The sequence below is a fragment of the Canis lupus genome, chromosome 12, assembly GCF_003254725.2.
Source record: "Canis lupus dingo isolate Sandy chromosome 12, ASM325472v2, whole genome shotgun sequence".
NCBI lineage: Eukaryota > Metazoa > Chordata > Mammalia > Carnivora > Canidae > Canis > Canis lupus.
The window spans coordinates 5,163,465-5,179,854 of record NC_064254.1 but is presented as its reverse complement, the minus strand read 5'-3'; the positions used below and the strand labels follow the sequence as shown (position 1 = coordinate 5,179,854).

General features: G+C 42.8%; 1 protein-coding gene across 7 annotated transcripts in view; it reads left to right on the top strand.

Moving 5' to 3' along the window:
- Positions 1-16,390, top strand: part of SLC26A8 (solute carrier family 26 member 8) — an 84,602-nt gene that overhangs the window by 58,819 nt on the left and 9,393 nt on the right. For 3 of the 7 annotated variants that reach the window (XM_025418566.3, XM_025418562.3, XM_025418563.3), the window contains 9 exons: positions 76-223; positions 1,845-1,958; positions 7,688-7,765; positions 10,475-10,570; positions 11,720-11,826; positions 11,908-11,977; positions 12,402-12,494; positions 12,635-12,766; positions 15,739-16,107. In XM_025418566.3, the coding sequence (XP_025274351.1) occupies positions 76-223; positions 1,845-1,958; positions 7,688-7,765; positions 10,475-10,570; positions 11,720-11,826; positions 11,908-11,977; positions 12,402-12,494; positions 12,635-12,766; positions 15,739-16,107 (1,207 nt within the window). The remainder of the gene's footprint in view (positions 1-75; positions 224-1,844; positions 1,959-7,687; positions 7,766-10,474; positions 10,571-11,719; positions 11,827-11,907; positions 11,978-12,401; positions 12,495-12,634; positions 12,767-15,738; positions 16,108-16,390) is intronic. The other 4 variants (XM_025418567.3, XM_025418565.3, XM_025418564.3 and 1 more) reach the window with 4 other exon arrangements.

The following is a 16,390-nucleotide window of genomic DNA, read 5'->3' as shown; positions in this document are numbered from 1 at the left end:
ATGATAAGGCTGGAGTGGGGGAGGGGCCAACCAGCTGTTCTGCTATCTAGGAATGATTCCACCATTTTATTCCAGCTTCCTGTTTCCTGTGACGCCAGATTTGAACATTCTTCCTGAACTTATTTTAGAAGCCTTCTCCTTAGCTCTAGTGAGCTCCTCTCTGCTCATATTTTTGGGCAAGAAGATTGCCAGTTACCATAACTACCATGTGAATTCCAACCAGGTGAGATGACAGGCCTTCCTATTATTTCCTCTGACTCTTAAGGGTTTGTTCCCTGATCTGAGCCTCCTAACATGAAGACTGCATTCTTTGTAATCAGAGAGTCAGTGGGACCATAATCTGAATTATAATTGCCAAAGGATTTTTGAGGAGTGTGGCATGCTTAACTTTGAAGTCACTTAAATTAACATGAGTGTTATTCCCCCAAAACAGCTATGATGTAGGGAAGCAAGACGATAACATATGGTATCGTGTCGTTAAGCTAGCAGAACTCTTCTCCTCTTAATTTTATCTTTCTTTCCAAGTCCTCAGGAGTCAACCACATACTGAGGCGCAATAAGAAATGTTAGAGAAAGTAAAAATCAGGCTACTAACATAATTACATTGCTCTCCTAGAAACAGTCCTACTTTGTTTGTTTAATCTCCCCACTATTCTAAGTAAGGCCCTTTTCCTAGTACTCCAAAGAGAGTACGGAAGCCAGAGGTGTCCCACTTTGATTTTGAGATAGTATAGAAGGGAGGGAGAAAAAATAGTACTGTTTCCTTCTGCTGTTCTAAGTTCTGTAATCATGTGAAAGGGAATAATACGACAAAAAGTGATGAAGTTTTGGAATACAGGTGAGGTCCGGAGCCGACGACCAAGAAAGAATTGTTGAGAGATCTTTGGTGCAAAATGATGGTTTTATTAAAGCAGGGAGACAGGGGGCATCCCGGGTGGCTCAGTAGTTTAGCGCCACCTTCAGCCCAGGGTGTGATCCTGGAGACCTGGGATAGAGTCCCAGGTCGAGCTCCCTGCATGGAGCCTGCTTCTCCCTCTGCCTGGGTCTCTGTCTCTGTCTCTGTCTCTCTCTCTGTGTCTCTCATGAATAAATAAATAAAATCTTAAAATATATATATTAAAAAGCAGGGGAAAGGACTGGTGGACAGGAAGAGCTGCTGCCCCAGGCCTGTGACGAGTGGCTAATTATATACGTGGGAGTTGGGAGGTGGTTAGGGATAGGGTAAGTGTCTAAGGGATTTTGGAAGCAAGATTTCCAGGACCTTGAGGGGGCCAGCTGTTGTTGGGAAAAGGTCACTTATTACTGTCTAATAAATTCTGAGTCATGAGACCCTTCAGATGTGTATGAGTGGGCCATGTGCTTGGGGGATGGTTGCCAACATGTATCCTGAGGGTTTAGAGATAAAGGAAATTTCTAAAGGAATTTTTATATGTTAAAGTAGGCTTACAGGATCCTGGGGGTCAGGCTAAGGTTGCCTTTTGCCCTTAGCAAAGTACGAACATTGGGGCTGTTGGTTCCATAGAGGAATGTCCCTTTCCCTGTTTCAGGGACTTGTCAATGTGCTTTGTCCTCAGCTAATCCTCTGTTGCCTCATCAAAAAGTTCATTCCTTACTTTGAAAAAGTACTTTTCTTATGATGGCTAGCTAAAATGAAGATTCAAGTTAATCGAGGAATCAGATTTACTCTCCTTTTGTTCTTTCTAAGAATATTTCAGTGTGGTCTGAAGTGATGGAAACAATTTTATCATCATACATAAAGAAATAGACAGTATACCTTGAGTTCCAACTCAAACCTGCACTCTTGAACAACCAGTGTGCCAAATGTGTTCACCACTTCTTTACAGGATTTAATAGCCATCGGCCTTTGCAATGTCGTCAGCTCATTTTTCAGATCTTGTGTGTTTACTGGTGCTATTGTCAGGACTATTATCCAAGATAAGTCTGGAGGAAGACAACAGGTATGTTAGAATAGAATTTTCTCTCTAATATAAAAACATATCTATTCATAACCTTCTATCTATAATACCCTACACAAGGGCAGCCCTGGTGGCTCAGCAGTTTAGCGTCACCTTCAGTCCAGGGCGTGATCCTGGAGATTCGGGATCGAGTCCTGTGTCGGGCTCCCTGCATGGAGCCTGTTTCTCCCTCTGCCTGTGTCTCTGCCTCTCTCGCTCTCTCTGTCTCTATGAATAAATATATAATACCCTTCACAGAAGAGTATTTTATTAATTTGATCCAGTTGCTGCTTTATTTTTTTTTTTAAGATTTATTTATTTGAGAGAGAGAATGAGAGAGAGCATGAGCAGAGGGGAGGGGCAAAGGGAGAGGGAGAAGTCAATTCCCTGCTGAGCAAGGAGCCCAACCAAGGGTGGGGGTGGAGGCGAGGGCTCAATTCCAGGATCCTGAGATCATGACCTGAGCCAAAGGCAGACACTTCACTGACTGAGCCACCCAGGCACCCCATGTTGCTGCTTTAATGTTATGTTTGTTAGGGAAGATCTCTTGGAAGAACTTGGATTTCACACTTGCCTAAATTTTTGCTTAGACTTTGGTCTTAAAAGCCATTTGTCAACGTAGGACTTGAAAGTCATTTTCTATAGAAATATTATTCTACATGAAAAGTGTCTATGTATTAGCCTATAAAAAAACATTTCTGTGTAACATCCTGCAAATAATATTTCAGGTAAACTAACCATCACCTCTTAACATTGTTTTCTGTGGAAGGATATATACCCAGTTCTTGTCTGGGAAAGTCATAATACAACTGTCTCCATCCTTGCTGCAGAACTAGGAAATTTCCTAGCTGCCTCAAGGGGCATGGCAAGAGGCTTTCATGATGGAGAGTAAGTCCTTTTGTCTAGATGAACCTAGGGAATTTATGACCATTCTTCCTGTGAATGTAAGCAAATTATCTAGGTCAGATTCTCTTCAGGTATGCTGAATTAATAAACTAAATGTGTGGGTCAGAGGGGAGAGAGAATTGGAGGATGATGACAGAGAAGGCTCTGAAGGCCAACTGTCTGTCTAATTGCAAGCATGAGATTTTTCTAAGTCCAGTGTCCACAGGTTCTGAACTGACTGGATATAAATTCCAGCTCTACCACATGGGAGGTGCCCCAGCTCAGCTACGCAGCATGATGAAATGTCAGAGATCTGTCAGAATCAAAACTGGAGTGAGCCCAGAGGATGGGTCAGGATTCAGAGGGCAAAGAAACATTGATGGAAGTCAACAACGAGCCTAGGCCACAGATACGTGGTAGAAATTGAAGTGTTAGACGAATAGTCACTACACTTTAATGGCAGAAGAGAAATTGTCTCCGTCTTTGGGTAAATGGAGGTAAAATGTAAGGTGAAAGCCAATAAAAGTCAGAAGGGATAAAAGCGTGGGTCTAGAGTAAGACCCTGTCATGTCACTTCACGTGGACCGTTTTGTCATAGAGCTTCAGCCAGACACGCTGGCCTGTAAGGTGTAGCAGTCCTCTTTTCCACCACCATTTGACAGAAAGAAAGAAGATGGGCTATGTTAAAAAGAAAGATGTTCTCTGTACATGTACACAAATGTTGAAGTCAAAACAAGAGGATTTCATGATAAGAAGTAGAAATGGACAGGGCACCTGGGTGGCTCAGTTGGTTAGGCATCTGCTTTTGGGTCAGTCATGATCTCAGGGTCCTAGGATGGAGCCCTCCATCAGGGTCCCTGCTCAGCAAGGAGCGTGCTTCTCCTTCTCCTTCTGCCCCTCCCCCCTGCTAATGTTTTCTCTCTCTCTCAAATAAAATAATTAAATCTTTTTTCAAAAATTTATTTATTTATTTTTAAAGATTTTATTTATTTTTTTTGTTTAAGATTTTATTTATTCATTAGAGACAGAGAGAGAGAGAGAGAGAGAGAGATGGCAGAGACACAGGCAGAGGGAGAAGCAGGCTCCACACAGGGAGCCCGATGTGGGACTCAATCCCAGGACTGCAGGATCACGCCCTGGGCTGAAGGCAGGCACTAAACTGCTGAGCCACCCAGGGATGCCCCTGTTTTCAAAAATTTAAAAAAAGAAGGGGAAATGGCCATCCCAGACACTAGTCCCCACTAACTTTTAACAACATGCTTTGTTTATTCAGTAGGTAAGTGTAACATAAATTTAGGAAGAAATGGTGAACACAGTTGGAAAAAAACTAATCACAGGGCAAGTAACATTAAGTGCAGAATAAGTCTTACAATTTCAAGTGCCGGGATCCCTGGGTGGCGCAGCGGTTTGGCGCCTGCCTTTGGCCCAGGGCGCGATCCTGGAGACCCGGGATCGAATCCCACGTCGGGCTCCCGGTGCATGGAGCCTGCTTCTCCCTCTGCCTGTGTCTCTGCCTCTCTCTCTCTCTCTCTGTATGACTATCATAAATAAAAAAAAAAAAAAAAAAAAAAACAATTTCAAGTGCCATAAATACTACAAAAAGGAGAAGGATGGAGGAAGTGGACTTCTGTGGATCATTGAAAGAAGGTTAGGATATGTATAGATGGCAGGAAGGAAGAAGGGCTTTAGGTCAGCCTGAGTTGTTTAGCCTGTCAAAGTGCCCGCTTCAAAGACAGCCTGTGGCTCTCATTCTATTTTCTGCTCCTACATTGTTCTCCTGGGGTAGCAGATTCCCCTAACCAATGACTCTCCCTGGGGGGCCATGACACTTCACGGAGGGGCGGGGTGTTCTCCTAGGGATGCTGGTCAACCCTTCCCTGAAACCCTGATAAATCGCTGATCGGAGCAGAGAATGCTGCTGGCCCCTGGCCCTGGAGGCAGGCACTGGAGCTCACCAGCCTCCACTCTGAGTTTCTGATCTGGACAACCAAAGGCCTCTGAGACTCACTTGGCCTTCTTCATCCCACAGCAGTGGGGTACTCTCTCTATCCCTTCTCTTTGGAGACTTTTGAATCACTCTGCCTGAGAACACTCTCAGTTCTCTGAAGTTCCTCAGGACTATAGGAAAGAGAAGCTAGGAGCTGGCTCTGTACCTCTCAGACCTGACTTGCCACCAAAGACTCCTTTACTTTTTTAATCTGGCATTTATACAAACTGTGTATATGTATCTGTTTGCTTGTCTAGAACCCTCTTGTCTTCACTGGTTGCAGCAAAACCTATTGGCTCTTCCAGCCATGGTCTGGGCCTATAGTGTTGGTAGGCCATGGCAGAGGGGATATGAAGAGCCCTAGACCTGTGGCCAGGTCTGTCCCCCACTCCATCTTCCAGCTCATCTCGTTCTGACCACTGGGTTTCCCTGTTCTGCATGATTCTGTTTCTTTTGTTCCCTGCTTTCCGAGGACTGGCCTTCTTGCCATGTCCCCAGGTTCTCAAAACTGCTTTAAAGATTATTATAAAAGAAAGAGATTATAAAAGAAAGAAGTGTGCCTATCTTTTTAGAGGAAGCAAATGGGGCAGTTGGAGAAAGCCTAAATCTTGGAACCAGCCAGTCAGTCAGGTAGATTGAAACCTGACTCAGTGGTTCCTAGATGTGTGGCCTTGGGCAAGTTACTTTGGTTTTTGAGGCTCTAGTCCTCATCTATACAATGGGGATAAAGATATCTTTTCAGTTATGAGAATTAAATTAGGTGATAATAATGCCTATCGCAGTGCCTGTCACTTAAGAGGTTCAAAAATCATAGCTTCTACCCCAGGTCTCTAGGGTCCTGGCCAGTGCTTGGCAATCTGCTTTTTGACTTCATAGAACCTACTCTGTATGGAGTAATTGGTGTCTGAGGGTCTGCGTGTCAATCGTGGCTGTGGCTTGTGGGAATTCACAGTACCTTGAATTCCCAAGGAGAAGGCAGGGTCAGTTTTGGTCAAGAAAACCTGGGAAAAAGAAAAAAAAAAAAAAAAGAAAACCTGGGAAAATGATGGAAAATGAGAGCAGAATAGCAAAATATACATGAGATGTAAAGTTCTACATGCTTGCTGTCTTTAGATCTTGTTCAGACACTGAGTATGAGATTCTGAGAGCCATCAAGCATCCTCCTAAAGGCCCAATGCCACCAGGATGGCCCTCTGATCCCAAAGCCCACTCCTTTGCGTGCACAGCCAAGGAAGACATAGTTAATTGGCAGGCCTCCCAACCCTCTCTCGGGAGCAAATTTTATGGGATTCAGTGTCTGATTTGTATTCATTTAAATCTAGGTTTTATGCAGCTTTTTTTTTTCTTTTTTTAGCATTTGCATATCTTTGTTTCCTTCAATCAGAAGAACTTGGAGAAAAGAGGTGTTAGGTAGGTCAAGCCTAGCGAGGGACACCAAAAAAAAACAAAAAACTAAACCAGACAAAAACAAAACAAATAACAACAAAAAAGAAGTGGTAGAAGGGAAAAGTCCTGATGTATTTTCCTATGCTAATTAAAGTAGTTTTTCTATAGTGCCAACAAAGACCATCCAAAGGGAGACACACTAGATCCAGCCACAGGCTGATGTGTACATTGGCTGGAGGAGCTTATGGTCTCAATTACCTGTTTCAGTTCTACAGGGTATAAAATGTTTGTCCTTAGAACTTCCTGAGTTTCCATTGTAGTGGTCCGTTTTCCCAAATCCTTTCAACACTACCATCACACGGTGTCATTTACAAAGCAGCCAGGATGAGAAGGAAGGAAGTAGGAAATTGCTTTCCTTGCTATCACTCTCAGTGATTCATTTGTATGCAGACAGCAGTGAGCTGCAAGAGGGAATCCAGTAGGAAGTTTTTTGTTTCTTTTTTTCATGCCTAAGAAATGAAGAGAAAAATCAGAGAATCGTTGCTAAATCATTAATGCTTTAGTTTGAGGGACTCCCATAGTTCTTGCTTATATATGCCATCGTTCCAATATGTGGTTTGTTTTATTCTCCCCCACATTTATCCCTCAACGCAATGGGACATTATACTGTGTTGTATCAGTATATGTTCTAAGGGGCTTAAATGATGGAAATTTATCCATAGAGGACATAGTAAATTCAAGACTATACCCAGAGAGCCTTGAGACTTTACAGGGAACTATGTCACGCAGCTTGCCATCTGTAGTTGCCAATCAGAACCACTCTTTACCAAGCACCCCTGAGCCCAGTCATCCACCCAGCTAGAATAGGACCCAGAATTGCATTCTGCAGCTCCGACTCACATTCGTAGATTTTTTTTTTATGGCAATGAAGCAGAGAAAAACTGAAGTAGGAACATCAGAAATGATTATCATTGCATTTTTAAGGTGAAACGCTACTGACGCTTTAAGGAAGCTATCCAAGCTCCAACAAGAAAGTGAGGGGTGAGGTATTTACTGATAGGGGAAGTGGGACAGTTTGGATTTGGAGGCTGACAGTGTTGAGTCTACTGAGGTTTTTCTAGAGTGTTCCAGGAGGAGTTAAAAGTTGGGAAGGAATGCAAGCCTGACCTTAGGAGACTCCAGATTCACAGCGCAAAGCGAGGGCAATAAAGATTCAAATACCCAAGACAATTTTGCACTTTTCGGAAAACCTTCATGCATTCATTCAACCAGCATTTCTTGAGTACAGTGTATGTTTAGCACTTTGACAATACCTGAAAATGTCAGTTCAACAAAAATGCACTTAGGCTGGATGGTTACATGCAACTCCTTTTAAGACAAAAATAACATGCTTCTCACCAAGCAGAGGCCTCAGTTGCAGACAGGGACCAATACGTTCCTGATGGTCTCTCTCCAACTGGCTCTGTCTCCTCAGTTTGCATCTCTGGTAGGCGCAGGTGTGATGCTGCTCCTCATGGTGAAGGTGGGACGCTTTTTCAATGAACTGCCAAATGTAAGTAGAATTAATAAATAACTGAGTGAAGAAAGATCCGATCTCCAGATTGCATCCTGGTGGGGCATTCACCTTGTCCCCAGTGGTCACCCTGTCCTCCCATTCCTTTCCTTTAAAATAATAGCATCTAAAAAATAAATAAATAAAATAATAGCATCTACTTCACAGGATTGGGAGTTAAATAAGGTAACGTTTATGGTATAGAGAGAATAGTGTTGCACTAATCATCAGTGCTCAAAAAATATTAGGTATTATAGTTACTATTCTCATTCTCATTAATCTTCTTTTTATTGCATAAGCTATAAAGTAAGTTTTATAAGTAGGGATTCAGTTAAAGATGACCAAAATAGACTTCAGATGCCAGAACGCCCCTCACCGACTCAGGCTTGGAAACTCATTCTGTATTCATGCCATCTGTTTTCCTAAGATGTTTCCAGAAGGCCTTGTTCTGCATTCATATGAACTCAATCCCCTATTACTGCCTCTCTATGATCAGTTTACATTAGAAAGCAGGCTCTAAAAGTTGAGTTTTAACTCTGTTCAGCTGGGACACCTCTATAGACTTATGTGCCATTCCTTCCCTTTGTGAGAGGCTGATCGCCTTGCATTTAGAGATGCCAGGTATGTTGATTATCGGCTGTAATCAATTTGTTCTTTGTTACAATACAGATCAAAGCTCAGTGGCTATAATTTCCTTTTAAATTTCTTTAATGTTCCTGTTAGCCATTTTTAGATAGTACGAAGGGAGGTGGGAGGAGGTCTCATGACTGGTGGAACAGCTTGGTTACACACTGAGGTGGCAATCCCTGAAGCTGGAGTGTTTGCCAATGTTATCCCCATCCTTTTGAACACCTCTCCCACCTGGTGAATATCAGGTTTCAGAAGAGCAGGACCACCTCAAGGCTCCTGCTGCCTTCAGCTCTTGTGATTCAGAGCTCTTGGAACTCTGCCCCAGAATCTATGCATAGAAGGTGGGATTAAGCTTGTATGTATCACACAAGCTGTCCTCTGATTCCCAGCAGAAGTCATCTCCAGAATTTAGCTTATTTAGCACCTTTGGTGCTATAATTCTTAGTGTCTATTTTAGGAGGGCCACTCACTAGTTTACTTCGAACAGTGATATTTTTTCTTTAGAAGAATCAGAATTTTTTAAAATTGCAAACAAAAATCTGTCAGAATTCACTAAGGGCACTCCTTTATTTTATATATATATATATTTTTTTTTTTTTTTACACTCCTTTATTATAAATATGTTGGGGACAGAACAACCCTTGCTTTTGGCTCACCATATTATGTCACATTATTTTTATAGCATCTAGTTAGGATGTTTCTGGGTGAGAAGATGTGAACACCATCTGATCAATGGAATATCTGAATTGCTATAATAATGGGACTCTATGAATATTAAACTATGAATGATCCTTTCCTTCCTTGAGAGATTATGGATAGCTTGTGATAAAATTCTTATTGGAGAAATCAGTGGAGCATCCTGGCTAGGATCTCAACTGGTTAGAAAGGGCACGAACACATTTAAAAACAAAACAAAACAAAACATGATACACAATAGTACCTTCACTATTGTTTCAATTTTGTGTGAAAAAAATATATAGCAAGGGGATCCCTGGGTGGCGCAGCGGTTTGGCGCCTGCCTTTGGCCCAGGGCGCGATCCTGGAGACCCGGGATCGAATCCCACATCGGGCTCCCGGTGCATGGAGCCTGCTTCTCCCTCTGCCTGTGTCTCTGCCTCTCTCTCTCTCACTGTGTGCCTATCATGAATAAATTAAAAAAAAAAATTAAAAAAAAAAATATATATAGCAGGAACCAAAATGTTAACAATAGTTATCTCTTGGATGATAGAAATGATATATAAGTTAAAAAATTTTTTAAAGATTTATTTATGATAGACATAGAGAGAGAGAGAGAGAGAGAGAGGTAGAGACACAGGAGAAGGGAGAAGCAGGCTCCATGCCGGGAGCCCGACATGGGACTCAATCCTGGAGTCCACGGATGGTGCCCTGGGCCAAAGGCAGGCGCTAAACCGCTGAGCCACCCAGGGATCCCCCTATATATAAGTTTACTTCTTTCTTTATACATGGGCATATTTTACCTTAATGTTCAGAAAGGTAAAATTTTTATTACATATTGTTTTATGAAAAGATTTGTTTCCTCTTCATATTCCCTGTTCAAGCCAAAGATCTTGCAAAATCTCTATGAGATTGAGTTTTTTTTCCTTCCCACCACATCTCCCTGCAAATTGCAGAACACTTAGAGATTCTTGACTGAGAAGAAGATGAAGATGGGAAAGAAGTGATTTCTGCTGACTTCATCTTTGCCCTTCCCTTCTCTGCTAACCTACTGAGTCCACTGGTCACTGAGTAACCTCAGAAAACCAGAGTAAGCTTGGACCCAACCATCCCTGGTAATAGGATCAGTTCTAATTCCCAGTCAGAGCATACAGAAGAGAGATGGCTAGGAAAAGGCTAAGAAATGTTAAGCTAGTGCAGGGACTTCATGAAAACAAGAAAGTGTTTCTTCAAGTAGGTTAGATTTTGCTTTGAGGTCCTGATGATTTTTACATTTCTGAGTGGCATGGCTGACGTGTGTGTGTGTGTGTGTGTGTGTGTGTGTGTGTGTGTGATTCCTTTGTGAAGATTTGGGAGTTTTATCCCCGAAGGGAAAATGAAGTAGGGTTTACCTTTATCCCATAGGCTGTGCTGGCTGGTATTATTCTGAGCAACATCCTACCGTACCTTGAAATCATTTACAACCTACCCAGTCTGTGGAGGCAGAACCAATATGATTGTGTAAGTATAGATGCCCTTGCTGAGATAGGGGAAGACAGAAAGGAAAGTTGGAAAGAAGGAATGAGAACAAACAAAAGAGATCAGGGTAAAGATCACTAGCAATTCTTTGATAACTAGTACTCTTTTAAAAAAAAAAGAAAAGAAAAGAAAAAGGTAGTCAAGGTTGTTGGTGCATGGAGATACTGAGACCTCATCCCAGAGGAATGAAAAAATTAAATAAAAAGGAGTTAGGTGGCTAGAGTTAGATGCAAATCTACTAAAAAGGGTTTGTCATACATGACATAGTTGAGTGACTTTTATTCCAGTTAGTGTGAACATATTCCAGGATAGGAGGCACAAATCGTACTAAAAGAAGGCAGTATCTTGCCAGGCAGAATAACCAGTGGAGCACCCTTTCCCTCCAGAGTATATAACTGGGGACATAGAGGGGAAAGAGCAAAAAGATGAGGAACATAATATAATGAGAGGAGATGGACCCAGTAGAGGCAAAGAGACATGAAAGGGGATAGTTTTCGGATCCAGGTCCCTAAGGAGCTAAGAGAAGATGTGGTACAGTACACCAGTGCCACTTCTAGTCCCAGTAGGAGGGGTAGCATTTCCAACAGGATCAGATTGAAGGGGGGAAAGTTAATGCGGATACTAACAAGTAGCAGGTGAAGGGGTAAGTGAATATTTAAGCGAGTTTCAGCCTATCTGCTCTGTGAAGATGAGTCAGGTCACCTGCTGAGACTGAGGGAGAAGGTAATGGGGTAAGGGCCTGGAAAGGTTGCTAAAGGTTCACCATAAGCATGCTAGGCCTCAAAATAGCAACTACCCTTCATTGGGTGAGTGTTCTGGGTCGCTTTAGGATGAGTATTTTTAATCTTAACAGAGCCTATAAAGTAGATATTGTCATCCTTATTTTGCACTTGAGGTTTCAAGAGAGAATTGAAGAGAGAAATGACCAAGGATGCCTACAAGAATTGCTAGACAGACTTGGAACCCAATTATTTATGATGGTGTCAGTCCATATGGGCATAGAATTTGTAAATTCTAGGCATTGGGAGGGACGAGGAGGGGGAAGGTGAGCTGAGAGATAGAACTGGTGATTTTCTCAATTCTGCTTGTTGTCATGGTCTCCCCCTGCCTTTCTTCCTCTTTTTCCATAAGATCATTTGGTTGGTGACATTCACATCTGCCATTTTCCTGGGACTGGATGTTGGACTACTTGTTTCAATAGCTTTTGCCTTCTTCATCATCACTGTTCGGTCACACAGGTACTTTGTCTCAGGTAATAGGAGGTTGGCCACGGTGAGATAAGGCAACTATGACCTAAAAGCAAATACCTTTCCTTTCAGAACTAAGATTCTCCTCCTGGGTCAGATCCCTAACACTAACATTTATAGAAGCTTCAATGACTATCGGGAGGTAAGATTCCAAATAAGTCCATTCCTTTGCTCAGAGGATGAGCAGGCCCAGGCTCGCTGCTTAGTTTTTCTATAAAATCCCTTTGCTATTGTTTGGCTGCACTATAGATACACATCTGCAAAACCAGGGAAAATGAGGCAGGAAGGCAGAGGTGGGTGACTTAAGTAGGTTGATCCGTAGAGTACAGTAGCCAGTTAAGGATCATATCCTTTAGGGGGAGGGAGGCTAAGAAAAAGAAAAGAACAAATAGAGGGGGAAGAAGAAAGCAGGAAAAGCAGGGGGTGAAAATGAGAGCAAAGAACTTGCTAATTCTGGCCTTTTATAAGAAGGAATACAGATTCTCCTGGGATTCTAGAGATTTTTTTTTTTCTCACTCCATAAAAGAGCTGAGAAATTGCCCTTCCCTTTACATTTTGTCTTGCAGGTTACAAACCTTCCTGGGCTGAAAATCTTCCAGTGCTGCAACTCCATCACATTTGTCAATGTTGATCACCTAAAGCACAAGCTGTTGAAAGAGGTAATGGCTTCCTTCCCTGCCTCTCTCCACCTGCTCCCCTCCATGCTGCCCTGCCCCCTGCCCCCACCCTACCCCCCCGCCCAGGTGCCCCTCTCTCTTCCCACTCACCATCTGTGTGAGACCTCTCTTATATTTCTCAGGTCGAAATGGTAAGGGTGCCTCTTAAAGAAGAAGAAATGTTCCGCCTATTTAATCAAAGTGAAGAAGGCTCACAGGAAGAAAGAATTTGTCAGTGTTTCTGCAACTGTGACGAGCTAGAGCCACCACCCAGGGTTAGAGATGTCTTTTTCATTCTGCATAACTTTCTCCACATTTTATAAGGAAGTACACTAGTCATTTAAAAAGAAGAAGTGAAGAAAGAAAATCAAAACTCCCTTAGGGACTTTGACTCTTTAAGTGGGCTCTGAGTAATTGAAAGTCAAAAATTTCTACCCGAGATTTAGATCTTGACCCCCTTCTAAGTAGGTAGGAGGAGATGTTTGAGTCCCTACTCCATGGCCAATGACTCATCCTAGCACAAAGAGTACACTTTCCCTATTGAGATCGACAGTAATAGCCTAGTTATACCTATTTCCCTGACTTTTACATGCCTGGCTTTAGATTTCTGAAAATAAGTGACTTAAAGATTATTTTCTAGGAGTACTTGGTTGGTTCAGTTCAGTACTTTTGGTTCAGTTAGTTAAGCATCCCACTCTTGATTCCAGCTCAGGTCATGATCTCAGCATTGTGGGATCGAGCCCTGTGTCAAGCTCTAAGCTGGGTGTGGAGCCTGCTTGGGATTCTCTCCCTCTCTCTCTGCTCCTCACACCCCCCACCACCACCCCACCCCACCCCACCCCCGCCAAAAAAAGATTGCTTCTAATTCCAACCAGGACAGCAGAGTCAAGGTGGCTGGGGTTCTTAAGGATGTGCCAGGGTCTCCTAATGTCTGCCTGTGACCAAAGAAATGATGATGGGAGTGGAGGGTAGATAAGCATAGATGTAAATTTTATACCATTTGAAGGGTATTTTAGGATGAATTACAAAGTGTTCATTATTTTCTAATTGGATTTGATCTAAATTAATTCCCTTCATCTAATAGTTATTTCTTTTCGGGATCCCTGGGTGGCGCAGCAGTTTGGCGCCTGCCTTTGGCCCAGGGCGCGATCCTGGAGACCCAGGATCGAATCCCACGTCAGGCTCCCGGTGCATGGAGCCTGCTTCTCCCTCTGCCTATGTCTCTGCCTCTCTCTCTCTCTCTCTGTATGACTATCATAAATAAAATAAAATAAAATAAAGTTTAAAAAAAAATAGTTATTTCTTTTCCACACAGCTCATTTCTAGCATTGGAGACTTTCACTCAGTCTATACCTATACCCTGGAGGAGCACTTCTATTTACACACACATACACACACACACACATTTATTCCCCCAACACAAAATCCTCCTGTCCCCCTTCTCATGCAGGCACTTGCAAACACCAAGCACCCACTCTCACTCCCATATATCCTAATGGAGCATACATTCTACTGAACTCCCTAAGAACACCAACTTCCCTGCCAAGAGGACAGAATTAACACTCTAACTTTTGTTTTGTATCCACACTGCACTGAGCATCATAGAAGGTGTTTACAGGACATCAGCAAAAACACTTTAGAGTAGAATAGGATCACCTAGTATTTTTTTTAGAGATTTTATTTATTTATTCATGAGAGACAGAGAGAGAGAGAGAGAGAGAGAGAGAGAAAGAGAGTGAGACAGACAGAGGGAGAAGCAGACTCCATGCTGGGACCCTGACATGGGACTTGATCCCGGGGCCTCCAGGATCAGGCCCTGGGTTGAAGGTGGCACTAAACCACTGAGCCACCCAGGCTGCCCCACTGAGCTTCTACTCTGCACCCAGAACTGAAAAAGGAAAACGAATTTTAATGATCTCTGTCCTCAGGTAGTTCTTTTTCCTTTTCTTTTTTTCTCTCTTTTTTATTGTGGTAAAAAACATATAACATAAAATTTAACATCTCAACTGTTTTTAAGTGTACAGTTCAGTAGTTAAATATATTCACATTTTTGTGCAACCATCACTCTGCAGATTTTCTTCATCTTGCAAAACTGGAGCTCTGTCCCCACTAAACAACAGCTCCCCATTTCCTTTTCATCCCTGACCCTGGCTACTACCATTCTCCCTTCTGTCTCTATGAATTTGCCTATTCCAGATCCCTCATTAAGTAGAATCCTATACTATTTATCTTTTTTGACTGGCTTACTTCGCTTAGCATAATGTCCTCAAGGTTCTTCCAGGTTGTTCTTTTTCAAAAATGTTTTTTTCGTGGAAATTTTGAAGATAAGCAAAAGTAGAGACAAGTATATTGAGTCTCTATATACCCACCATCTACTTCAAGATTTATCAACTCATGATCAATTTTTTTTTTATAACTCATGGTCAATTTTGTTTCATCTCTATGCCTACCCGTGTATAGCCCCTCAAAATCACAGAATTATTTTGAAGCAATTCATAGAATTTTATTTTATTTTAAAGATTTTATTTTTAAGTTATCTCTACACCCAACATGGGGCTTGAACTCATAACCCTGAGATCAAGAGTCACATGCTCCATCAACTGAGCCAGTCAGGGGCACCAATTCATGGAATTTTAAATCAAACTAGGGAGATTCTGGGACTCCAGGATCATGCCCTGAGCCGAAGGCAGATGCGCTTAACTGCTGAGCCACCCAGGCATCCCTGAGCATTCACATCTTGCATGCCATTGTATTCCTGGCACTGGGTGCTGTCCTTATGCTATGGCAGGCACCCTAGGTCTATTAGGATGAAAGAAGCAAAAGGTAAAAACTGCCTTGCTCCAGTAATTTCTGTCTTCTTAAAGAAGTCTGATGAAGGATGGAGGGGTTGAGAAAGGGACTGGTGGAAGAAACACTTCAAACACCATATTAGGAGGTGCTGGAGACAAATTAGAACCCAGGGATGAGGGGAAAGAATAAGTCAAAGGTGATTTTAAGTCTGGCTCACAGGACAATGAAAACATCACTGGTACATGGAGGGAAGTTGGAATGAAGATGCTAGTGAATGTGGCTTCAGTCATGACCTCAAAGGGACAGTGAGTTATCCAAGCAACATCCAAGCACTAGTCCATGGGAGCTTTCCTGCAAGGGAGGGAGATGAATCCGTAGACAGAAATGGCATAGTTGCAAGTACCTGTAGCCCTCCTCTGAGCCTCCTCATGGTCCTCCCCTTACTTTTTTGTCCCAGATTGTCTACACGGACAGATTTGAAAGTAGACGGGACCATGACTCTTCCTCCATTAACCTGATCCGCTGCTCACGTTTTGAGAGCATGAACATGAGCCAGTCCATTTCCGATGACCAAGGACCATACACCATATCTTCAATGCCTCACAGAAATCACGGTCAAAACTACGAGGACATGGACAAAGCTTGGCTTTCTAATAACCCCTCTAGAAACAACTCGATGCCACTGCCTGGCACTGCTGAAAACCAGGAGAGGAGGAGATCATTCCTTCCCCACTCAGACAGCTCTCTACCCAGCATCCACACCATTATCCTGGATTTCTCCATGGTACATTTTGTGGATTCACGGGCTTCGGTGTCGTTAAGACAAGTAAGTACCGAGGAGGCTTTCACAAGGGCTCTGATGCCCTCCTACCTGTGCCCCCGCCTGCCCCGATCCTGATTGAGTCCTGTCAGCCACTAATCAGCTGCTGTGTGACTCTGGGGCCACCAGAAATTTGGCTACTAAAGACAGTTTAAGGTCAACCAGAGTGAAAAGGAAACAAACCACCCTGATTTATTGAACTGGGGTTAGTTCTCTAAGCATGGCAGATTATTTCTCAGAAACTCGAAAGCGGGACATTTTAATACCATGGAGGCAGCAATCTGTGCCA